General features: G+C 33.6%; 1 protein-coding gene across 1 annotated transcript; it reads left to right on the top strand.

The window, feature by feature from the left end:
• Positions 1-15,724: 15,724 nt before the first annotated feature.
• Positions 15,725-25,707, top strand: LOC134250367 (uncharacterized). Its single transcript, XM_062732721.1, has 3 exons — positions 15,725-15,965; positions 16,022-16,171; positions 25,604-25,707. The coding sequence occupies exons 1-3, from the start codon at positions 15,725-15,727 to the stop codon at positions 25,705-25,707; spliced, it is 495 nt and encodes a 164-aa protein (XP_062588705.1).
• Positions 25,708-26,443: the final 736 nt, after the last annotated feature.

Below are 26,443 nucleotides of genomic sequence, written 5' to 3'. Positions count from 1 at the left end.
TTTATTGGCCATTTTGTTTTTTAATACCCCAAAGTATGTTACTTTTTAGTGCAAAAAGGTCACACAATAATTTAATCGCATTAATTTGCAAGATTTTTTCAAAGATAAATATTATTCAAAATATTTTACGTAAAATATGGTCATATTTTTTGCCATGGTTACATCTGATAAAATATAATTAAGGTTTAAGTAATTAACCAAAGAGTTAAATTTTAAGTGCAAAAAGGTCAACTTCATTTTACCGTAGATCAGTAAGATGAACACTGACCACATATGTTCTCTGCGATTTTGAGTCACTCTATATGAGTACTTATGCAAAATATACTTCGCAATAAATCCTCGATTTAACAAATTTCACGAGTGACATACCTTAAATTAGGTATAGTCTACAGATAGTTTTAGGGAATAATATTTGAGTGAAAGGGGGTTGCAAGAAACTATTTTAGAAAAATTATTTTGTTTATTTTTAATCTTAAGTGTAAAATATTTGATGCAAAGTTTATATATTATATCATTGTACAATACTATAGATAACGCTTCTGTGGCGTAATCGGTAGCGCGTCGGACTGACAATCTCGGGTCGAGAGTTCGCTCCCCGGTTTGGGCGTTGTCGGATTTTCCACAGAAATGGAAGCCATGCACTATTTCGGCATAGTATGCTTACGCTTTTTAATACATATATCACATGGCTTCAAGGGTGACATACCAGAATATTTGCCCCTCGGTGACAGGAAAGACCTGAAGTGTTATGTCACCCGATGCCGAACCAGAATGTTTGCCCTTCGGTGACAGGAAAGGCCTGGAGTGTTATGTCACCCGATGCCGAAGGCAGATGATGACATAACACTCCAGGGCTTTCTTGTCACTGAGGGGCAAATATTCTTGTATGTCACCCTCGAAGTCATGTGGTACATGTATATGTTACATTGTATATGACATTTTTAAAATTGGTAAAAAAAATTAAATCATGGAAAATCGTTGAAATTTTCACAAATTATCCAAAAATGCTTTCTTGACGTTTAGAATAATTCTTTGTTGTTTACATTTGCTTAGCAACCGACATCATAATTTCGAACCCTAGCTAAAATGCGTAACGTAAAAACGCGTGAACCTGATCGAGAGGGTGACATAACTGCTTCCGTCGGGGTTGACATAATTTTTTCCGGCGTTACATAACTGTTTCCGGTGTGGCGCAGCATTTTTTCAGGATTTATAACGAAACTTATTACATTTGTGAATAACACAACACTAATATTTAATTAGTACAAACTCCCATACCTTCGATCGTATGAGACACTGAGGCTTGCCCTGATTCAAAAATGTTTAAATCCTTAAAACACTTTGCGAGAATAGTAGAGTATGGGTTATATAGAGACAATTAATAGGAAGCATATTAATAAATGTTGTTAAAACTCTGCAATGATAAATTGATAAATATTCTTTTAATTTGCTTTCCAAGAAGCCGATTTTAAACGGGTTATCGTGCAGGTCAGGAGCTCGAGAGCGCTATCCCAGAAAACGTTAGAAGACAATGGTAGGGGAGGAACCCAATAGGAAGGTGGAACAATTACAGCGATGAAATAAACGAGAAAATAGAGGCGTGTTACAGAAGGAATAGAGAGATTCAACAGTTGTCATTCATTTTAAAGGGCATATGTAAGTAAAGTACATGTACGAGTTTATTACTTATACTCTATAAATAAATTTATGTCTTCTAATGCTTATAGGCAAGATCACCGCAGCTTGTTTTTGCTAATTATGTAAAAGTCAAATAAAACACTTTCATGTTGATGAATAATGTCATTTATTAAATGACGATATAAATGTGAACAATTTAACAAACAAGAAGGGGGATCAGATTCACAAGCTTTGCTTATCAGTTACGTAAAATATGATAATGTCTGATCCCCCAAAAATGACTAGAAAAAAGTATCTGTAAGACAAGACAATCAAAACATCATATTAAAAAGTTAGCAAATAGATGGCACATCAAAACAAAATAGGCAAACATCACAAGAAAAAGTTGGCAAAAAGATGGTACATCAACGACAATCAAAACTGCAGAAGAAAAAGCTTGCAAAAAGATCGTAATCAAAACCAAATACATAGAAGCAGTAAAACAATTGAGTAAAAACTATAATATAATATAAATTTTACCAGACATTAATAAACATATTAAGGGATAGGAATGCTGGGGTGGAGGTGGGTCTTCAAAATAGACGTGCTTCATGTTAGCGGTGGTGAGCGCGCGAGTGTGAATGACTCGCTGAGCTAACCACGTGACCTTACACATTCTATTACAATTTATCCCTCAGGCAAGGCGTGGATCTGAGAATTATCACAATTTACCAATGTAAATGTTTCCGGAAACCTCCAAACAAATTATCGCATTAAATACATAAATACAATTATTATTCTAATAATTGTTGTTTTATGTCTTCTAATGCTTATAGGCAAGATCACCGCAGCTTGTTTTTGCTAATTTTGTAAAAGTCAAATAAAACACTTTCATGTTGATGAATAATGTCATTTATTTAAATGACGATATAAATGTGAACAATTTAACAAACAAGAAGGGGGATCAGATTCACAAGCTTTGCTTATCAGTTACGTAAAATATGATAATGTCTGATCCCCCAAAAATGACTAGAAAAAAGTATCTGTAAGACAAGACAATCAAAACATCATATTAAAAAGTTAGCAAATAGATGGCACATCAAAACAAAATAGGCCACAAGATGTGATATGCAGGTCACATCCATGTAAGATGTGACATGCAAATCACATCCGTGCCATCCAAGGTGAGCTTGCACACATCAAATCTATATGAAGGCAGTTAATCACTGGCCTCTCCACACATTTCAACTTAAAGTAATGAAATGAAAAATAAAAATCTACCTTTCATTAATTATTCCGTTACCAGTTATCACGAAAATGTAGTTACATGTCATATAATGAAGGAAATACCTGTATTAACATAATATCCGAGCAATGTTAATAAATAACGATATTGAGTAATACATGTAAGTATGGAAGAAAACTAATTTCAGAGTAAATGACAAATCGAAAAGTATTGTTCATTGAGCCAGAAAGTAACGAAGTCAGATGAGGAGTATTTAGATATCCAACAGCAGTTATTCACTGACCTGTCAATGTGGGAATGAACATGTTCCTTAAGGTATTTTTAATTGTAAGAGTAGAACAAAACAGCAGTTTAAATCACTGACCTGTATTTACACTACATCCTTAGTGAGTATCAAAATATTTATCGTGAGTATAACAAAACAGCAGTTAAATCACTGACCTGCATTTAAATTACATCCTAATATCTAACTAATTTTCACGAGTAGAACAAAACAGCAGTTAAATCACTGACCTGTATTTAAATACATCCTAGTATCTAACTACATGTATTTATCATGAATAGAAAAGAACTGTTGTCCTTCAAAATCCTAATAGAGATTTCTGAACAGTTTGTCTGTGTCTCATGAGTAGCTTACCATATACACATTTGCAAAAGATCCAGACTTACAGATTTCCCTGCTTTGAAAAATTATTATATTATGCTAGCGGCCGGGAGCTATCTATCGAGAGCATGCATATTTCCAGATCTGTCCCTGATAATGACAATGTGAAACATATCTTAATGAATTATCTAAATGATGTTTAGCACTTTTTTAATTTAGTAGTTTCAATAATTATCAGGATTAATGGTTGATATCTATTATGTCAACAAACTTAAATTTTGACAAATTCTACCTAGTGATGAGTGAGAATGCTTTTAGTTTAAGAAGTATTTTATTCATAATATACAATGTGTACAATATGAATATGGATTGAACAGCAGGCCAAGAGCCTATATTAGTTCTCTCCATTTGAGATCAAGGTACAATTAAATTACTGTACATACTTTAAGTTCCACAAAACATGTATAATAAATTGATATTGAGAGAATTATGAAAAACACATGATTGAAGAAGAATCATGTTGAGAGTGCTCAAGTGTAGGACACTAGGTCAGATATCATTCTACTTACTACAACCTTGAATTATTTAACTTTATATATGTGAGTGTTTATTTTATTTATTTATTTATTTATTTATTGTAAACCATTAAGAGTATCTTCCAAATTGTAATTTTTTAAAGATTTGTATCAGAAATTCAACAAATATAAACAACCCCAAAATATTTGCCTAACAGCCCTTTCTCTTGGAACTGTCTGACCCAAAAGGTTGTATCCATCAATTCCATGAAGTATGGCCTTTTCATGGAGCAATCTACCATACTTCTATTCCAGAAAGTATAAAGAAGTTGTACACGGTGAAGGTTAAATTATTATGTTCCTAAGCGTTTTGAATTGAATGTAAAATTCCTAGATTATACTAAGTTCACCATGTAATATTGTGTCAAGTTAAAAGTCGGTTCTAAAGTTCAGAATTTATTATAAGTCCAAAAATCTAAATTTCACAAATATAATTTGGAACAAATTTCGTAGATAGACTACAAAACTGAATAACACAAGAATGTTCCTAGATTGCCTTCCTTACAAACTCACAAATCTGTTCTTTGACAACTCTGCCTACTTTCATACTGACCGGCCAATTAAAATTAAGGATAGAAAATGTCATGAACATAGGGAATCCATAAGACATTAATTTACCACACTAAAATTAGGTAGAGCTAAGCATAGCAAATTCAAAGAACGCAATCCTAGGATGTAACCATAAATTTGATAACAAGATTGAGGTAATAACATTGCTATCGTCAGACAGGAAAGAGATGTCAAGAATGAAATACTGCCACCAAAAATGCCTTTCCTAAATATCAAAAGAAAACGATTATCTTTCAACTACAGATGTCAAACAAGACCGAAAATTAATAGAATTTTTATATAAAAATATGTTGGAGAAAATTTTACATGGGGTTAATTAATGCAAATTAATATTTAAAGATGAAGACCGCAGAAACGTACAATGTACAACATGAGCTAGTAACTCTAAACAATGCCTTTCATTATGCTGTCTATTAGAAACTTTTAAAAATAATTTATTATTATTATTATTATTATTATTATTGTATTCTACCCTGACAATGCTTAACTTCCGAAAAGGGACGTAAATTGAAAATCCTTTCATTTAATGTACTGACCGTGCAAGGGGTCTGTACTAATTTATAAAAATAAATTAAACCTATATTTACCAGCTATATAGGGAACTTATTTGAAATTTTATGGAGGGGGGATATTCCTACATTATTTACTTGCTGACTCGCCAGTAAATGTTTTATTTGAAACCAAATTGAATGATCTAGCTGGTATGGATGCTTTGTGAACCAACGGTAGTGGATATCCGTGTTACCCGGCTGATTTGGGGCACACCTGTAGCAGCACTGCAGCAGTTTAACTAGCAAACATATGGATCTTATACCGGCTGATCGCATGAAAGTTGTTGGTAAAGTCAAATTGTATCTGGAATAACACTAGTGGAAGGGCTGGTTTAGGACATTATCCACCGGTGGCGCGGATCTTATGCAATTTGTTAGATAAAACCGCTCGCTAAGTCAATATTTGTTAAACAGTTCAAACCTGTGTCAATAACATTAGATTCATGGCATCCGGCACAATACTGCTAGGCTCTCTGGGCTATTAACAGTTATAGCTACGCTTCCTCTACACTCGGGCTGCTAGGATGTAGCAAATATGCACACTGGCAAATTCATCAAAAGGCATCTGCAACTTAAACATGAAAATTATATTAATACTTTTTAAGTATAAGGTGTCATTTAAAGAAAGGACGCCAAAAACCAACAACTGAGTTGTAAACAAAGTGATACATCATGTACATTATCATGCTTATAGAAAAACTAAATGTAACAACCTTGAACAGAAAGAGTAAACTTTTTACTGTAGACTAACCTTGATAGCAATATATATTGTCTTACAGTCATACTGATAATAATCGATTAATTCTCTGCTGAGAGGATTCGCTTTAACGAAATTCTACATGTTCCGGGATTCTACCAATTTCATCAAACGAATATTAAAGAAATGTCCATAATCAGAATAAATCTATTAACTCCATTACAAAAGATAAAAATGTCACATGTATAGGAGATACCACTATTTGTAACACGTACTTTGTAGCAACTAAGAACTATTGTGATACTCTTACTTGAAATTGACTGCAATGAACATGAAATGAAGTTGCCATTATGTTTAGATGTAATAGGGCATATATACTTTAAAACAAAACAGTGAAAATATGGATAATTTGACCCATATGCGTACATATAAACTCCGCACAAAACATGAAGATCAAGCGTACGGGTAACTCTAAACTAAATGAAATCCTGCTACATTAGACGCAAATGTCATATAATGTGCAAACAAATACATGTAGATAACTACCTCTTATTGGTATATATGTAAAATCTACAAGTATACTAGGAACAAACTCCTTTAACATAGGTATGCCAATGCACAACGAATTTAAGCCATTGATCTTGGTAAGTTTCATTTCTTCGACCACAATTAACTTAAAAAATCTCCAAATCAAAAATTCTAACACGACATAAACTGTTACTGGTACAAAGAAACCCTTAGCCTTGTACTTATCTTATACATGTGGATAGGTACAAATAAATAATGAACCCTAGACTCCCACACAATAAGAACATATATGCAGCCTACTCTGTACTATTGCTAATCACCGTGGGTAGGCACATTTAAACTTTGTACCCAAAACTCCCACACAATAAGTACATGTATGCGGCCTACTCTGTTCTATTGTTAAACACGGTGGGTAGGCACAGATAAACTTTGTACCCAAAACTCCCACACAATAAGAACATATATACGGCCTACTCTGTACTATTGCTAAACACCGTGGGTAGGCACAGATAAACATGTACCAAAAACTCCCACACAATAAGTACTTATATTCGGCCTACTCTGTACTATTGCTAAACACCGTGGGTAGGCACAGATAAACTTTGTACCCAAAACTCCCACACAATAAGTACTTATATTCGGCCTACTCTGTACTATTGCTAAACACCGTGGGTAGGCACAGATAAACTTTGTACCCAAAACTCCCACACAATAAGTACTTATATTCGGCCTACTCTGTACTATTGCTAAACACCGTGGGTAGGCACAGATAAACTTTGTACCCAAAACTCCCACACAATAAGTACTTATATTCGGCCTACTCTGTACTATTGCTAAACACCGTGGGTAGGCACAGATAAACTTTGTACCCAAAACTCCAACACAATAAGTACATGTATGCGGCCTACTCTGTACTATTGCCAAACAACGTGGGTAGGTTCATATATAAATTTATACCCCTACACGTCCACACGATAAGTACATTAGGCCGAAATTATTTCGATTCAATAATAAACAAACCTGTGAACTAAACAAAAAACTCCGTACCGTAGCTCCATTTTATCAAGATTATAAATTTGGGAAACTGATTCATATGGTAAATCTAAATCCGTATAACCGTGTCTAAATTAATAATTTCTACATAAGACCGAAACCACTGTCATTAGAAGAACCGAACAAATGTACAAATTCTATAATTTCCACAGAAACACGAGCTAACAAAAACTTGCTGTGTAATTTTTAATAATTCAAAAATATTAAATGGCTTGACTTTGAAATTCAATCCTTGCTTTTAATCAACAGAATTTGCTGACAAGCTTTATCTATATGATCTTTCCTATTCATAGACTTCTCAAAGCATACGCAACACGTTGTGCAATAAAATGATTAAGAATACGATACTGGCCTTATTATTAAGATGACTGAATTATCTGCATTCCTATACATAGAAACCACGTCCGCACTGGCTGGTCGTGCAAGGGGGTGCAGCACAGATGTACACCAACTGGTCTTGATAGCTCAGGTTCATCCTGAAACCTCTGTGGCTCCAAAAGTGAAACCCTGACAAAGACCGTCATGATCTCCAGCTGCGTATTTGTTTTCCATCAACGCCATCCTGCAGATACTGCCTATGATGAATATTATCACAACTTCTCGCCAAACAAATCCGTGTCTCCATTGATATAAATGTGTTCAGTTTTAGTCGTTTAGTTTAACAAACAACAAAAATCAGAAATCACGCGCATTATGTGGGTATATGGGGATCTCTGTCCTTTTGTTAACGAACGAATGCCAGTTCAAAACACAACACAAAGTTAATCAAGTCCAATTATCAGAAAAATATACTCCACATGACTCCACATGGGCATTGCAAAATCTGCACATGTGAATAACCCGCGCACGTCTATCACAAATTGTGGGCAACAACCTCGTTTAAGTAAACAAAAAATAATCTCAAACAGCACAAATCTTGCAAATTGTGACAATAATCAACAAATGTTGGAATAAGACAGCACTTCTCTTGGCTGACTATAACGATCACAAAAAATTGTAATTTCTTCAAAATAGACGTGCTTCATGTTAGCGGTGGTGAGCGCGCGAGTGTGAATGACTCGCTGAGCTAACCACGTGACCTTACACATTCTATTACAATTTATCCCTCAGGCAAGGCGTGGATCTGAGAATTATCACAATTTATCAACGTAAATGTTTCCGGAAACCTCCAAACAAATTATCGCATTAAATACATAAATACAATTATTATTCTAATAATTGTTGTTTTAATTTAAATATTGGAAAACATTTCTAAAATAAAATACCTGTAATTAGTTTAAAATACCTGTAATAACTTTAAAATTTTATTTAAAATCACTACTGTTATTTTACTAACGATAGAGAAAGACAAAACATAGTGCTTAGGAAATTTTAGTTAAATAAAATTGCGGTACAGAAATCTAGCCAAGGGTTTCTGGTACTATACTCTTCTCAAAAACCCTTGGCATACGGTGAAGTCAAAAGAAGGGATTGTTTTCGTTACATGATTTTGAATCTACCACAGGTACGCACAGATTTTGTCACTGACAAAAATAAAGAAACGTATTCAAAAAATTAAATCAAAGTTTCAATACAGGTTCTAAATCACATATTTAAAAAAAAAATAGGATGACACCATATACCTACTTATAGAATTGCATGTTATATTACGGATAGTTGTTTGCTTGCGTTTTCCTTCCAGAAATTAAAGAGTCAAGATATATCCCCGAACGCAGATATCGTCATCTACAAAACACAATTGCTGATTGATCGACCGGGTTTACCGAATCCCAATCAGAACACGAGAAAAAAACGAATGTATATTAATTATCCACCGTATGTCAAGGGCTTATTAGGAGAGTATCATATCAGAAACCTTTGGCTAGCGAAGATGCAGTAAAAGGAGTTTATTATTGTGAAACATATATTCAGTGTGTGTATAACAACTTGCGTAGTGTATGCTTGTATTGATTGATTGTATGATGGTTAACGTCCCTATCGAGAATGTTTCACTCATATTGAGAGGCCACCACTTGCCGGTGGAGAGCTGCAAATTTTGTTCTCTGCATTAAGGGTCATTGAGCAGTAAGGGTTCTTTTTCATGCCAGCACCTCCGAAGAACCGGTCTCCACGCCCTACAGTGGGATTCGAACCCGCGACCTAAGGATCGACTCCTTACTTGGCGACTCTAGAGCAAACTCTCTTACCACTGCGCCACGCTTGTATTGTGACTGCTTGTATTGAGAAACAGTGTTTGTAACAGTAGTTTGTGACACATATACAAGTATACTGCTTCAAAAAAAGATGTTATTTTAATTTTTCATGAAAAAAATATAATGTACACGACTATTGCTAGTCAAAGTCCGATTATTCGACTTAGCTTCCCAATAAATCGAGTATGTTATCAGCGTTATATTGACATTCTTATTTATATTTATAGTATGTACGCTCAAGTGCAGTAATATAACATGACGAGAACGTAATGGAAAACATGTATGCAATGTTTAACTGTTATGTATTTTATTTGTACATACTAAAAATATAAATAATGTCGCGACACATCAGTACAATGACGTGTATTGAACACGCACTTGTACATTGGGCGAGTATACATACGTTAATATTACGAGTATTTATTTTTTTTTAGATGCAGGATTATACAACCACAAAGAAAACATGGTGATACCATCACTAAATCAACAACGGATACAAGAGTGTGCACGGAAACAAAGTGTTTTAAAAATATACTGTGTCAATTTTTGTGGGAACGCACATTTAATGAATTGTACTAATTTTACTGTAACTGGTATGTTTTGTTATCTGCAATGAAGGATAGAATAAAGTAAGGAGTTATAACAGCAGCACGTTTTAGAAGTTGTATCAATCAGATATAGATCCCTAAAAACTTCAAGAAACTTTTTTTAAAAACTTGTAACAAAACAAAATTATGTTGGTGAGATGATAGTACCAAAAAAACGACCAGGAAACTTCTAGACAAATTTGAAAACGTATTGATTTTTCAAAACTTTCTACAACATTTACCAAAAAAAATTTAAGTCCGGCTCTTTTGACAGCTGCTTTTTTAATGAAGTTGGAATCCGTTATATATATAAAAATGTAATAACATTCAAGATTGTAACTTGCCATCTGCAAATTATACTGCAATGATATATGTTTCAATTTGATTGTACTCACAAGATCTTCATTAATTAACAATCAAACAGGGGACGCTTACTCTTCCATGGCATGTGATGCTTATTAAAATAAAACCAGATGAGAGAGCTAAAAAAAGAAGAGATCTTTAAATTATGTTTAATTATTTTTTTGTACATGTATACTGTTTTATACCCCTGTCTGTACGTCTTAATATTTGTATGTACATGTAACCCTTTGGGGTACCCATCTCTTATCCGCAACTCATCTTATACCAGTGAAAGAAATTTAATGAGTTTTACGCAGATTCTTAATTTATGATTCAATTGCGCCTACCATGTTGCCTTTTGATCTTGCACTTTGATCTTGCACTTATATAAGGCCTCCCAGAGCAAAACATAGACATTGCCATTATAATGGTATAGGAGTCGTGGTATCATTTAGTGAGCTTATTTCTTTACATTACATCTAGTTAACTCTCTAAATCAAAGTGCTCAGAGTCCGGCTTCGGTATCATGAAACAGACTTTGGCTTGAGTCAACATTTTAATCATTTGAAAGGTGTTTACTACTTGGGAAAGAAAACTTTAAATTTTGCGCATAAAGACATTTTCAGAATATAATATTTAAAGCATTTTATTTCGAGCTGTTTGACTTTGAAATTTCAATGTACAGATTGTGACTTAAGCTTAAGATGTTTTACAATCATGGAGCCTGATTGAAGACTCCTTAAAAACCTTACAGACTTAAATTTTTTCAATATAAAACTTTAATATAAAATGTAGAAGGCCACAGCTTTACGCTCAGGTGACTTTTTGTGACCCGATGATGCAAAGGCTTATGAAATTTTTACATTGTAATATGTATCTCGTTGTTCGTGTATGACATCACTATTGACATATTTAGGAAGTAAAACTTTATATGCTGCTGCAATTCTAAAAATGAATAAAGTTAGAAATCCAAAGAGTAATCATATTTCCTTCTTACAAAGGAAATTCATAATGCGGAAATAGATTTCAAAATTATTTTTTTAAAAGTACGTTTTTTATTCCAAAGTTGTTAAAAAAGACCTCGTTAATAATGAGTCGCAGCTATCCAGATCAAGCTTACTGGCTAGAAAGAATAAAAAGTGAAAGAACGGAGCGTAAGTATATAGTTTCTAGTTTGTTAAAAATGCAATCTTGATGACATTTTAATATAATATTGAGTATTCTGTTTTTTAAATCAAGGGCAAGATTACAGTTGTCGAGATGACCTCTATTTTTTTTAATTGACACAAGAAATTCACGATTTATATTGGAATTGATTATTTGGAGATGACTTTCAGATCGCTGAACACAGCATATGCAGGGCAGTGGAGTTTCTATTCTATTTATTTTGGATACATCAGAAAGTATGAAAGGCGAAGGATTTCGAGAAATGAAAGATGCGTTTGTATCGATAATTGAAGGCATGTAATATGTAATGTAATATTGATGAATAAAAGTATATATTATATATCATATACTTCCAGTTTGTTTTAAACTGAACACCGAAACTTAATAAAATGGTTTAATGTTTTCTACTTTTTATTGCTTTTTTAAAAATAAATATTATGGCAATTAATTGTGGTTACTTTTGTTTTAGACTTTTATCATCATCCTGAATTTGAACATAATGTTGCTGTCATTCAGTTTGGAAGGGATGTCAAATACCTACATTATAACTCCAACAAGTACTTGTCTTTAATGCACGTTTTAGGTATGTTGAATTGTTGCTTGATCTGTTTGATACAAGTGAAGTATGAAATCTGTTTTGATAAAGTATACATATGAATAACTTTCCTCAAGGGATTCATATTCACAACAGATTTTAATATGTGTAAAAGCATTGATCTTTTTTCCAAGTGTGCTGCTTTAAACAACTAATAAATCGTATGTTTATACCAAGTTTGATTAAATTTTTTGATCGAATCTTAAAAATAATGATCGCCCAGTAAAGTAAGAATTATGTTCAAGAAAACATTTAAATGCCACAAATAGTACTTTACACATTGAAAAATCACTTTCAATCTACTGAACCAGACAGCAATAGAATATATTTCTAACTATTTTTCCTTTTGTCAGGTAATGGTCCCAACAATGGTTTCAAATAGTTCCTATTGACTGCTTAATTAATGTTTTTAAACATTTAACTTCTAAAATCATTTTTCTAGATGGCAATACTTGTGAAGGACCATCAAGTATTATGGAGGGATTAACCTTGTCACTTTCTGGCATAGATGGTGGAATTAGGTTCATATGTAACAATTTCATTCTGTAAAACTCAGATGGGCAACGTTTACTTTATTTTACTTTTGTGAAGTTTCAAATTCATGCATATCAAAGTGATTATCAATTTAACTTCCAAAACATGTCTTAATAGTCAAGATATAAACTTGGATATTTAAAAAGTAATCATTATGATTTAACTTAACTCACCTATCTTCTTCACAGATCAACATAAGCTGTTAGAGTAATATATTGAAAATAAAACTGAATTTAAAAAAAATTATTCAATTGTTAGTACTTTATTGATATAAATCAGGGCGATCTACCAGTATTGGACCATTTAACAACAGAGCCAGGGTTATTATAATTTCGAATGGCATTACAAAGACAACAGATCCTTTAGGCGAAGAAGATGAATATTCAGTGGTTCTCTTTTCAAGTGAACAAACAGTAAAAATTATACTTCATTTAACGAGTATTTCAGAGAGTTAAAAATGCCAAATATGCAAATGGATAATTATACATATACATAATACGAAGTCGGAAATAGCTGTTTAGAGTTAATGTTTCTTTTTTATTTACTCGACTTTAAATAAATATCATAAATTTCGAAAATTGGGTTCTCATTGCAGTAGAAATAATTTCATCAATTAATAACAATTAAAATAAGTACTCAATTTACTTAAATTTGTTTACTATTTTCTAAGAAAGAGCATATTGTAAATCTTCCCAAGAAAATAGGACTTACAAATCCAATAGTCTGCATTCCTGTCGGAAAAAATCCAGATGTTGTGAGTATACTGTATTTTATATCACGTGAACTTGAAATTAAAAAAAAGGGATATGGAATAACGTTTTTGTTATTTTTTAAAAGTGTTTACTTGGAGCACTTGCATATGGATCAAAAGGTGGAAAACTTCTACATCACAAAGAAGCCAGACAGTATGCAAGATATACTTTAAATATGGTATTTATTTCGATATGCATGAAGAGAATATCACAAGCTTTTATTAATGGTATAAAAATCAAAAATAATTTTTTTTTTACTAAATATTGTTCAAGAATATTTTGTAGTTGGTTGCTGGAGAAATTATGGGCAGAATACCCCCTTCTGAATATACAATGGATGATATAAAGGCAGCTGTAATTGATGGAAGAAAACACGTTGGAATAACAGAAAAGGACTTTGTATTTATTTTGACCAGACTTAATTAGATATTAATGGATGTTATTCACAGGCGTTGGTAACATACTATATTTGATTTTACGTTATCTCTATATATAAAAAAAGGAAATGGAACAAACGTCAGCCCGAACTAATATTTACAGGGTCGATCTCGAAAATATTTTAGACGTTGCGAACGGTGTTGGTGTCAGTTTCGGTAACGTCAAAATGACGTTATTTTACGTGAAGTTCTAGAAAATTTATTTGACGTTAATTTTTTGCAAACATTTTTTATGGAGGAAAAATAAAAACCCAGTAATGCCGCCAATTTTATAATGCAGGTAATTGGAAACACCCGTCATTAAATTATATGAATTTCAAATATGGTTAGAATTTAAACTAATTTTCAACATCAATTTTTCATCCAGCTTTACAAAATTTGCCATTTTACGAATCTTAAAAACTTTGCGACATTGAACCTCCAAACTTTGTGACACACCATCTTAGTCAATGTCCCCACAATATATCGGCTTAATATCAGAAACCAAACATACATTTCAACACAAAATATCAGTCTAATTTAATATATAGTTCCTTGCACACAAAAAGGATCATTGACATGCCATTTCAAAATTGATTTTGCTCATGAAATTATTTTTTTTAAGTTACCGATGACATTTGATGTTCCTTAAAAATTTCTTCGGATAACGCTTATCTACATTGCTGTCTTGCATTTTGAACAACGCGTTCACAACATTCGGATTGAACAAAATCACAACTGTAAAACTTTACATCAGTTATATCATATTTTGAACTTTTCTGCTAAATTTTATGTTTGTATTGTTTTATGGAAATTATCAACATTTTGTTATTGCGTGTGCGATGCTCCTGTTACCGATCTACATGCGTTTTTGACGTAATTGATTGAATAGTCGAATCAATATATTTGATAATTGGAATTTTTTTATCAATATTTTTGTTAAAATGTATTAAGTATAAAATTACCGACTGAATGATATATAGTTTTCATATGGTGAATTGTTTTAAAATTATGGAAATAGCGCATATGCCGCCGTAATAGTTATTTTTGACTTATTGACACCAACACCGTGCGCGACGTCTTTGTTTTTTATAGAAAATACCATACAGCCAATAAAATAATAACTAGAATCTCGCTACAATAAATATTCTTAAATAAACTGGAACCTCATTCATTTATATAACGTTTAAGTTGGGTTATACCTTACTAACTTGATATCCAGTCATCTAAGTCTATGTACTTTAAGTCGTCCACTACAACAAGGTAAAATTTGAACATTTCTCCAGTTTTGAATACTCTCCTGAGCTGGAAACACAACCTAAAGATTCAACTTTAACGAAAGCCACGTTTTTCTTTTAATTACTGTAATTAGAATATACCAACTCTCCGATTTTAAAAAAATACGGTGTCTTTTCTGTTCACGACAAGGTCCGAGCAGAGAACAAAGATCATTTTCGAACAACCCATGCAAGTTAGAAACGGAAAGTGATTGGTAAGATCTTTTTCCGACATCGACCCTGCGTAAATTCGGGCAAACTGTTGGTTCCTTTTTGTTTATATTGTGATTACGCAAAATGAAATATGGAATGTTACCGACCCCTGTGATGTGGTTGTCTTTGTACATGTAACTGTGTAACATAAGTGATAAATAAAAATTTTGCAAATACCAAAGACGTAAAAAAAAATGCGAAGTAAATAATGCAATTAAAACAAAGTAATGCACCCGCTTTAATTCAGAAAGATGTGTTTGAAATACTGACGAACAGACACGCGTATGATATGAATGTGTACTCTGATGATGAATCAATGGAGGAGAGTGAGTACTGTGAGCGGGATAGTCGACTTCCGCCTCCAGGAACACGTGTTCGAAGAGGACCTAACTGGCATTATAATGATCAGGACTCAAACGGCCCAAGAACTCTCATAGGACATAATCGAGGTTAAATTTCAATGTATTTATATAGATATACATGTGTAATTGTTTCTTTTGAAAAGATGGCTGGGTTTATGTTGAATGGGATACTGGAATGAAATTTCCATATGAATTTGACACCGAAAATGTCGAGTCAGGTGATATCGTCATCTCTGATGAATCTAGGTTATTGCAAAGAGAAAATATCGCAGTTGGATGTATTGTTCAGAGAGGTAAATTTTTAATCGTCTGCGAATCAGAGCGACACACAAGAATCAGTTAATGCGGCATCTCGTTGTCTGTCTATTTATATCTAGCAATGCGACTGTAACACTTGTACCTCGAGAATGGTAAATAGTTGGTTCTTGGATCACACATATTTTATCCAGACATGAAAAATATCAAATTAAACATTTTTTTTCATTAACAAGGGTTAAAAACCTTAAGATGCATTTACTTTCAAAGAACTAAATGGGCCACAGACGAATTTCACATTCTAAGAGTTATCTCTCTTTGTCGGCGTAACGTCATATTTACCACTTTGTCTTTTGAAAGTTACCTGTTTATATTTATATATCTTCAAACGTTATTGAACTATTTCGATCTGTACCTGTATTACCAGACTATGGGGCAACATAAAAAACTTTATGAACATATTCATACAGATATTTTTTTCTGAGATACTGACCCATAAAGTTGGTATGGTATTAGATGGAAAGAAGTGCCTCATTCTGGTTGACACCCCCCCCACCCAAGGAAAATAACTTTTGTAAATGTGAAAGTCGTCTATTAACAAGTAAAATAGAATTATTTTGTACATTTTAGAATGATGGCTAGGACGATGTAAATTGAAAGATAGATAAATTTTTCTGTTAAGTCTTAAATAATAAAATAACAAATCACAATTTTATTGAAAGGAATAAAATAACAAATCACAATTTTATTGAAAGTAATTAAACCTAAATATTTGTTATACTGGTATATTTATCGAAATTTTATCATCTGCTACCAAACTCTGTAATATGTTAATATGCTAAAGCCGTTTTAGATTAACAGAGGTATTGGTCTAAAAGAAAATGATAACTGTTAAAACTGCTAAGGCAAAATTTTAATTAGAATTTTTTGACTGCATGCACATTCTTAAAAATAATGTTGCGTTATGTAATTTCTGATGTTTTTCCCATCCTCGGGTCCGTTGTACTGCCCTTGAAGATTTCCATCGACGTCCAAGTCTTGATCTTCGTCTACAAGTGGCTCCAGGAATAGAATTTCAAGATTGTGATGTACAGCACATGCTCCTGAAATCAAAATATGTATGCATATATTCATCCAGCAAGTACCTAAATCATGCAAATATTATTACTTGTGAATGCTAAATAAACATGTTCCTAAGCTTATCAAATAAAGACATCTGATCAAGCCTTGTTATATACATTTACCAATGACTGTGCAGACCCTCTCCAGTGTCATCCGTATTTCCGCATGGAGGACGTGAAATCGCCTCTTCCACCAACCAAATGCACGCTCAATGGTCACCCTGGTCTTCGAATGGGCCAAGTTGAAGCGTTCCTGGGCCTGTGTCGATGGTCTTAGATACGGGGTCATGAGGTAAGGTTTACATGCGTAACCGCTGTCACCAAGAACAATCCCATCCTTAATAGAGTGAAACTTCTCTTCTATAGTCTGCCTTATTCCTGACATACGGAATATGTGGCTGTCATGGGTGCTTCCGTGCCACCTACATGTAGCTACTATATTGGTAAATCGGCCTGAAAATGCATGCTCTTCTTTTAAAGTAAAATATAACAGTTTAGATTTCAGAATAACAAAGTAAATCTCACTCTCTCTCTCTCTCTCTCTCTCTCTCTCTCTCTCTCTCTCACCTGTGTAATCACAAATCGCCTGCACATTTACTGAGTGGAAGCCTTTCCTGTTCACATACGCTGGTTCATTTGGAGATGGGGCCTGGATTCGTACATGGGTGCCATCTATACACCCTATGACACCAGGGAATCCAGCCAAATTAAAGAATTCTTTTTTATGATGGCAAGCTCGTCATCTTCAGGCCATTTGATAAATCGGTGAGCCAGGGAAACAAGGGCTCTAGAAACTTTACGGACAACTCGAGAAAAAGTAGACTTGTTCACTCCAACAGTATCAACGACGACTTCAAGAGAACTCCCACTAGCGTAATATCGCAAAGAAATGAGTACCTAAAGAATTGAAATAGGTCTAGATATGAAAAAATTGCCGAAAAAGAAACCAGTAGAAAAATTTACATGTATTTTATGACAAATTACCTTGTTATGACCTATTCTAATTATTAAAAAAAAAAAAGAAAACATTACAATATGTAGTGTTCTATGGAAAAAAATGTAAGTGAAAGGAACAACCTGGTTGGCTTAAAAAAAAAAAAACGTCGGTCACTACCCCCCCCCCCCTTTCACGAAATAGAAGTTTCGAGTTTGGGCATTTATTTATTTATTTATTTATTTTTTTTTTTTTTTTTTTGCTTGTCAAGCTTTACACATGTTACAGGTAAAATAAGAGAAGAAAAATTCTCTGGTTTACCCCCCCCCCCCCTTTCAAAAACGATGCTACGTGCCTGAAGGACATTGTTAGGCAAGTTGTTTTTGATGAGATTTTTTTACAATGTATGAGTCATATTAATTTATTTTAAGTGTATCGGAAACGATATTACTTATGTGTTAATAAACACGTACCTTTGAAATAATTTTGAGCTCGCCGGATTTTATTGTGTTCTGTTTCTAATTCTTTTTCAATCCGACATTTCTAAAAGCGGAAGAGATTGTGGCATGAATTGAAAGAATTATTATAACCGGGTCAACCTCATTGAGGACTCCCGCCTATGATAACTGTATATCACACCTCAACCATCAAAGTTTGAGGAGGCAGAGTCCCAAATGACGTTGGGCCGATCATAAGTTTGTTCAATTACACCCGGGATCGTTTTTAATATATTCGATCAGTGCATACTATTTATGCAAGATATATTACTGTATTCAGCGGCGGCTCACACAAATTGGTCCGACCAAAATAGTCCCATCATGATAAGTAGATAAAACATTATTGTTCATGATAAGAGTAAAGTTGTGTATGTCATACGTTGAAGAAATCAAAAATAACGTCAAATTATTATTAGAAAATCACTTCCCCCCCGAAATGCAAATAAAAAATATTAATATTCCTACGCTCGCTCCCTCCTCAGCCTTTTTTTTTTACATGTTTGATAACAGAGAATATTTAGGTCATTCTTCGATTCATATCTTTTCACCGATGAATTGATAATACTATATCAACAATTGTATTAAGTACATGTTTATAGTCCTTTAATTATCATACAATTTCTTCTTAAAGAAAAAAAATCCTTCTGTGTGTGTGTTTTATTAAATGACGGAATTTTCAATCCCTGGCCGGATTCTGCTCGTGTGTACACTTGGTAAACTGTAGGGTATATAAATGTGTAGCAAAACGAGAACTGGGTCGGAGATTCGGGTTCGTGTTGAAGTCAGCATACCATTTTATACAGAACTTGAATTATGTAAGTAATTTCTGCGACGATTACATTAGTATATTTCAGTAATTTTCAAAACAAAAACGTTTTTAGTTTAGAATTTTCCGACCCGGTCCTGATTTTCCTAACCCGGCCATTTTAAACACAAGTTGTTGCAGATGCAAATGATAGAACAAACTATAGTTCAACAGGGATTGTATAATTTTTATTAATCAGAATTCGTATTCATATGATCTAATTAAGAAATGTTTTGTCTGCCATCGTAACTTCTCGGCAAAACAAAACGTGTTTCTTCGAGCTCGCTGGATGCGTTTGACTGCTCCATTGCACGTGTGTAGACCAAGGCTAATGTTGGTCTTGCGGACACAGGTATGTGTACTGTTTGTTAGGACACTGGGTGACCGTAATGCTACGGACTCACGAAATTTACACCAGTTCCATAATTAGACAGTGCATTTTTTTTTTATTAAAGTCATTATAAACACTGTTAAACATATTAAATCTAAAAGTCGAATATCTTTGGATATGGGGTAACCCATATCTATTCTTGTTATTTTAGTGAGAAGACACACCAAGTGGAATAACTCAATTCCGCTTTTGGATTGTATTAGATCTTTCTTTGATGTTGCGATAGGCAATTCCTTTTGCCCTGAGGACCTTCCCTGACCAGACCTGTATAAAATGAAACAGAGACAGACACAATCCAGCTCTTGTCTTTATTTAAAGAAACAATCCGTTTATTTTATAATTACAATAAATAATTTTACACACAATACTAAACATTATAATAAATATTACTTTGTTACAATATAAACAATCTAAACCTGAAAATAAAATAAACCATCTGAAAACTTAATAATTTACAAAATCGCGCAAGTCTACCAAATAATCTTACCTGTATAAAATGAAACAGAGACAGACACAATCCAGCTCTTGTCTGGCGCACAGGTACTTGTGGACAGGACCCCCCCCCCCCCCCCCGATATTCAACCCCGGGGCTTATTTTACATTTTTTTCTCAATTTATATTTAGTACACTTATTCAACATGTTTGCAATAGGAACAAATCGTCAAAACCCCAAAATAATCGCTCCTCAAAAAAATATGATAACACCCGAGAGTGATTATTATGTCAGGCTAAAACTCTCTCGGACGTTATCGTAATAAGTGTAACATTTTCTATGCACTTCCGTTGCGTTTACCTAAGGAAAGAATGAATCGTTTAAACGTCCACATTTGGCCCCCCAAATATTTACAAAAAAATAAATTTAAGATTTTCTACATAATTTTGCCCCAATCTTTCCATTAAACATTGTAGTTTATTAATTTCAATTTAAAAATTTGCTTTCATAAACTGTAATTCGGTATTTTTCTGATTAATATAGCAGGGGTACATTGTTTACATCAATTTCTCATAGACTTTAGGCCACACCCCTATTTTGTAAGCCCATTTTTTATATGAACGCATTGATGTTTCAATTTGCCGTTTTTATGGACAACGTAAAAAGTAATACTTATCATTTTCATCCATGAAAGAAATTGAAACAATCGTGCGCTCATGTGTTATTTTCCCAAAAACCTCAAAATCACGGGTACTTGTCTCTATAGTAAAGCTACCTTGTTTACAAATTTCAACCCGTCTTTGACCTCATGAATAACAAAGCATTGAACACGTGATTTAAATCTATTCACTTTCACGCTTTGAGCACACCATTTCGACATCGTGTCTAGAGTGTCTGCGAGCTATCCATTGTCAAATCTTATTCCATCGGCTAAAAATACTTGGACAACCTATTTGAAATAATTCTATTTGAAAATACTTGTATTTTGGAGGAGTGCATACTTGATTTATCTATATGCAAGGTTGAATTGTTTTATTTACCTGTTATTGAACGTTATTTTTGCCATTTTCCGTTTGGTTTTTTTTTCTTTCGGTTAGTATCTATCGATCTACTTCGGGGGGGGGGGGGGGGGGGGGGGGGGGCTATAGCCTACATCTGTTAGTTAATCACTGCATATATTTATTAAACATAATTCGTCTGTTTCAAGTAAACTCTCACTTAAACTGCTGGAAGATATTAAAAGTCATAGTCCTTTTTTCTGTAAAAACCGTCATTATACACTGTTATAATCGGAAAACACTTACTTAAGTATTCACCATGCCTAAAAGTATAAACTGTGTTGTTTGTAAAAAGCGCACAAATAAATCTAATCGAAGAACCCTCAATGGAAAGATAAACGAAGTACGGAGGACTGAATTAGCGCGTATTACGGGAGGAAAGGTCACGGTAGATGACCACATCTGCACAAAATGTACCCTCGATATGAATAGGGGGAAGCTTCAGACTTATGGGGGCAATGTTGACGCGAAAACATTTTACATCGGCACAAAATCGAACAAATATTGTGCTATTTTCAGATCCCGTAAAAAGTCAATGAAAACTGTGTCTAAGAAAGCCTGCGGACAGGTATTTCTTAAACATAATGTTATATTGCACGAAAAAGCACGTGTATGCCCCTCTCACTTGTCCAATGAACGCATTTAAAGATCAACATTATCCTGGCTTTCTATCAATATTCAACCGCATACATATATTTGTTGGAACACTCAGTTTTTTTTTTTGTTTTTTTTTTTTGCAAAATTATATGCTATTGATAATCAATTCGACGTGTAAAAAAACTTTAATGAAATTATTATCGCTTTAGAATTAAAATAATTATCCCTTGAGAAATAAGCTAGGTTACTGTAAAATCTTAAAAATACTTTCCTAGTCCTAAAAATACCATCTTTCGTAAGACATTATGTTTACAGACACCATATCATTGTGTTTACATTTTATTTCAACGAATTTCAAAAATAATTATTTCATTGATATACTCGTTTTAAAGCTAAGCAGTAAAAACAAAACCTAAACCTGCCAATATTATTACATAATATTATGGTCGGTCCCAAGCCCGAAGAAAAGGTGAGGGATTTTTAAGATTGTTTAGTTATTTAATAAGATATCACTTAAAAACTATATTAAGTACACGTCGAACACTCGATAATATATTCACACTATTCGCACGCTTGATTGACGCTCCGCTTCCTTATTCAAATAATACAATGACCTACATAGCCGCAATGGCGAAGTTGAGATTTGGCACTGATGTATGCAATTTTATTTCATTGATATTATGTATATATTGAGAGTCTCTCTATCAAAAAAGATTTGGAAGTGTTTGTATTCATACCATACTTGTACATATTAGCTAAAATATGTCAATGTTCTGATTTGAAAAGGCAAAAATCCGTGTTTAAAAAGGGGCCAGATCGCAATGTTATGAAGAGTCATTCTTTCAACATTCTAACTGGAATGCTGTTTGTGGGATTCTTACGAGATGCAGAGTCAATTCGATAGCATTGACTGAGACAGAAATATATGTAAAGACAGCGTGGACCGACATTTTAGGTGAAAATAAAATAAATACATGTTTTTAAACCCAAAGACCAGTGGGGGTACAACGTAAACAAACCGAAGTTGCTTACCTTTCTCTCTTATAATGTATAGTGGGGTATTTTTTTGAGGAGCGATTATTTTGGGGTTTTGACGATTTGTTCCTATTGCAAACATGTTGAATAAGTGTACTAAATATAAATTGTGAAAAAAATGTAAAATAAGCCCCGGGGTTGAATTAATATCGGGGGGGGGGGGGTCCTGTCCACAAGTACCTGTGGTCTGGCGTATGTCCGTCGTCCGCTCATTTTATACCTCAGCTCTTACTCCGTTTTTCATCTCCATATTCGGATCGCCTTCAAAATTTCCAATAATTACTTTAATTTCAAATTTGAATTTTTAACTATCATTACTCTATCCTTCAACACTCTTAGTTTACTAATGCGTTTTAAAAATTACTTCCTGTCTTTTGCAAAATCTGTTAATTTCACCTGATATATCTAATTTATTCGTATAACTGACCCCTGGTCACTCAAATGTTATTGGACGCTCCTTCCTCCTAACCAAATAGATCTTCTGATAAACAAGAAAAACTGCATTCCAATGATTCATTTCTTGGAACCGGCCAGGTTAAAGTTCAACTCTTATTTGTTTACCTATTGAACTGCTTCTATATGATCGCGCCCACGTGTGCTATCTCCGCCAAGTTAATTACGCTGAGCTGACCAATACAAATTCATCCCATATGTTATCTTCTTATTTTTTTAGTGCAACTTTTGTTATGATAGAATTAAGAAAATCATAATGTTAGAATTTAGTTTTAACTTTTTATAGAATCACTTTGGTCAATCACGAAATAAATTACCGAATAGAAAAATTCAGTTTCGTTTTTCAACTTTTTTATAGGTACAAAGTTCAAAATAATTCAAATCGAATCCAGTTTTTCTCGATTTACGGGCATAAAATTATGAAAAAACGTTCATATTAACGCATACTTAGTATTTTGATGTGAACTAAATCTTACATAGAATTTTTGACACCAAATAATCATAATTATATGAATTTCATACATATGTATGTACATGTAAATTAGTCAGTTCAGGATTAGTGTAATTTATGTTACAGATTTTATTAATTTGGGCTTTGACAATTTTTCAAACATGGAAAAAATAAATCAATCCTATTAAACGGAATATTTTTTACATTCGACTGGCCTTCGGTGTCCCTGGCACGAGTAATTAGTATTTTTTAAATAATAATAAATGATTTTATTTATCATGTTTATTGCATAATTGGGCCAAGCAATATTACAATTCAGCATTGAGGGCCCATGATTGGTGAATAAACATATTTTTATGAATAAAAAGGAGAAAAATCATGAAATATGTATACAACATATGTACAAGGGCAAATGTACCCCCTCCCCCATTATATACCGGGGTATATGGAAGAGGCACTGTAAGTTTCCAAGCACCTACCTGCCTTGATAAGCGAAGGGGAATAACTCGTATTAGAATCAATTCAAGAATTTTGTCGTCACGGTTCACCTGTTTATAATCAAACAAACAAAAAAATTAAATCACTATTAGAAATCAACTTCAGGTATAGAAATATGCATAATTATTATGAATTATTCCTGGTTCATTATTCTTTGGTTATCTATCAGTATGGGTAAATAATGTAAGGTGACGCAATATGTGATGTAATCAACCAAACCGAAACAAGGAAATGGGGGTAGGATGGTGGTGTTCTTGACTATTTTGGTATGGACAATACATTGTATGACCAAGTAAGTTTTTCAACCAGTTATGTACCTGTAATTCCGTTGATAGTGCCTTCGACCTTCTAGTTCTGTGGCCGATAATAGGATCAAGAAGCTCTTTTCAAAAGCGATATCGCCTACGGATGTCCTCGTCAGTCATGTTTTGTACAGAGAAACGTTCTCTAAACACTCTATCAGCCCTCCTTCTTCCCAACTGGCCAAACAGTACGTTGGCCGCCATAGTTAATGAACGTTTAAAGAAGCCCTCTTGGGTTCATTAAAATTAGAGAAGCAGAGGCGTAGTCACAAACTTAAAAGTGAGGGGGCACAAGTCCAGAAATTCTTTGACAAGCAAAAAAAAAAAAAAAAAAAAAAAAAAAAAAAACACAAAACACTAACTTAAAAGTGAGGGGGCTCAAGTCCAGAAATTCTTTGACAGGCAAAAAAAAAAAAACAAAAAAAAAAACCCTTAAGTGAAAGTTCCCCAAACTCGAAAATCCTATTTCGTGGGGGGGGGGGGGGGGGGGGGGGGGGGGGGGGGTAGTGGAAATTTTTTTTTTTCAAAGGCAAGTTACTTTCAATTCCAATTTTTTTGACCCGCATTATACAACTATATGCTTACTCAGTTGTTGAATACAGAAAAAATGCCATAAAATGAGGTTTAATATTGTTTTAAAATAGCTGTGATTTTGTTCTTCATTAAAAAGTGGGGGGGCACAGACATACTCTTGCCCCCCCAGATCTGAAAGTGGGGGGGCTAGTGCCCCCGCTGCCCCCCCTGTGACTACGCCTATGAGAAGTTAATGAGGCTTTAATTCACCGATTCGTTCATTAAAAAATTGATACGACGGAATTTAATGACACATTAAAAATGATCAGTTTAATGAAGCTTTAATCATTCATTAAATATTGATACAACCGGATCCTGGCAGGTCCTGATTGGCAATGGAAAAACCAAGATGGCGGTCCTGGCAATATTGGAATAGCGTATAGAGTCAAGGAAAACATTGTCTATGTAAACATTGTTTACTTTTAAATCATGCGTGGCTCATTTTCTCATTCCGTTTAAAACACGTTTTATACGAGGGTCATTCAAAAAATACGTAGACAATGTCCTCTATCATCATATTATTCTTACAACATTTAAGATCAACACATGTTCATATGTAAAAACATTTATTTTGTCAGTGTGTAAAGTTTTATTCGATTTGATTAAATGGAACTCGTGTAAGACAATTTTATAAGCAGCATGTTTTGTCACCACGGAGCACGGTTAACAATACCGTGACGTCAAAATCAACGTCGAGAAAGTTTCTCAAAATCGTTAAGCTTTTTTTCATTTCATGCACGGTTTGTACCTTCTTCTCAATTCATCAAATTGTATCCATAGCCCTTGAAACCTAGTTCGCTAGCAATTGTTTGAATATATACTTTACAGGTAGATTCTCAATGTTTTCAATTCTTTATCATGTTTATTGCGTAACTCTTTTTTGCACAAGTTCCGCAAAAATGAATCGCACATCACATTTCATGACGTTACTTACTCATTGACAATCTTTTTTACTATTATTTGTTTCTTCGTAGACCGTTCAGGGTCCTATTTAAAGTCTTTAACACTCAAAAAATAGTCATTTCCATTGAAAACAAATGCATAGCACATTTTGTATCTATTTACTGGCTCATTAAGCATTCTCAGAGTTTGTTTTTAAGGTTTCCCGAATGCAAGACAAAATTTTATCGCTACTCGCTGCTCCGTGACGTCCTTCGACGTC

This window comes from Saccostrea cucullata, unplaced genomic scaffold (assembly GCF_032062105.1).
Source record: "Saccostrea cucullata isolate Sc308-1 unplaced genomic scaffold, CSIRO_AGI_Scuc_v1 ctg1695, whole genome shotgun sequence".
In the NCBI taxonomy this organism is placed as follows: domain Eukaryota; kingdom Metazoa; phylum Mollusca; class Bivalvia; order Ostreida; family Ostreidae; genus Saccostrea; species Saccostrea cuccullata.
The sequence above is the reverse complement of the archived record's forward strand: the minus strand, read 5'-3'. Positions and strand labels throughout refer to the sequence as shown.

Excerpts from the sequence above, each read along its gene's own strand:
- LOC134250367 (XM_062732721.1), top strand. The coding sequence starts at position 15,725 with ATGCAATTAAAACAAAGTAATGCACCCGCTTTAATTCAGAAAGATGTG. Across the intron at positions 15,966-16,021 it reads TCTCATAGGACATAATCGAG|ATGGCTGGGTTTATGTTGAA; the intron begins GTTAAATTTCAA and ends TCTTTTGAAAAG. Across the intron at positions 16,172-25,603 it reads TGGATGTATTGTTCAGAGAG|GTCCTGATTGGCAATGGAAA; the intron begins GTAAATTTTTAA and ends GGATCCTGGCAG.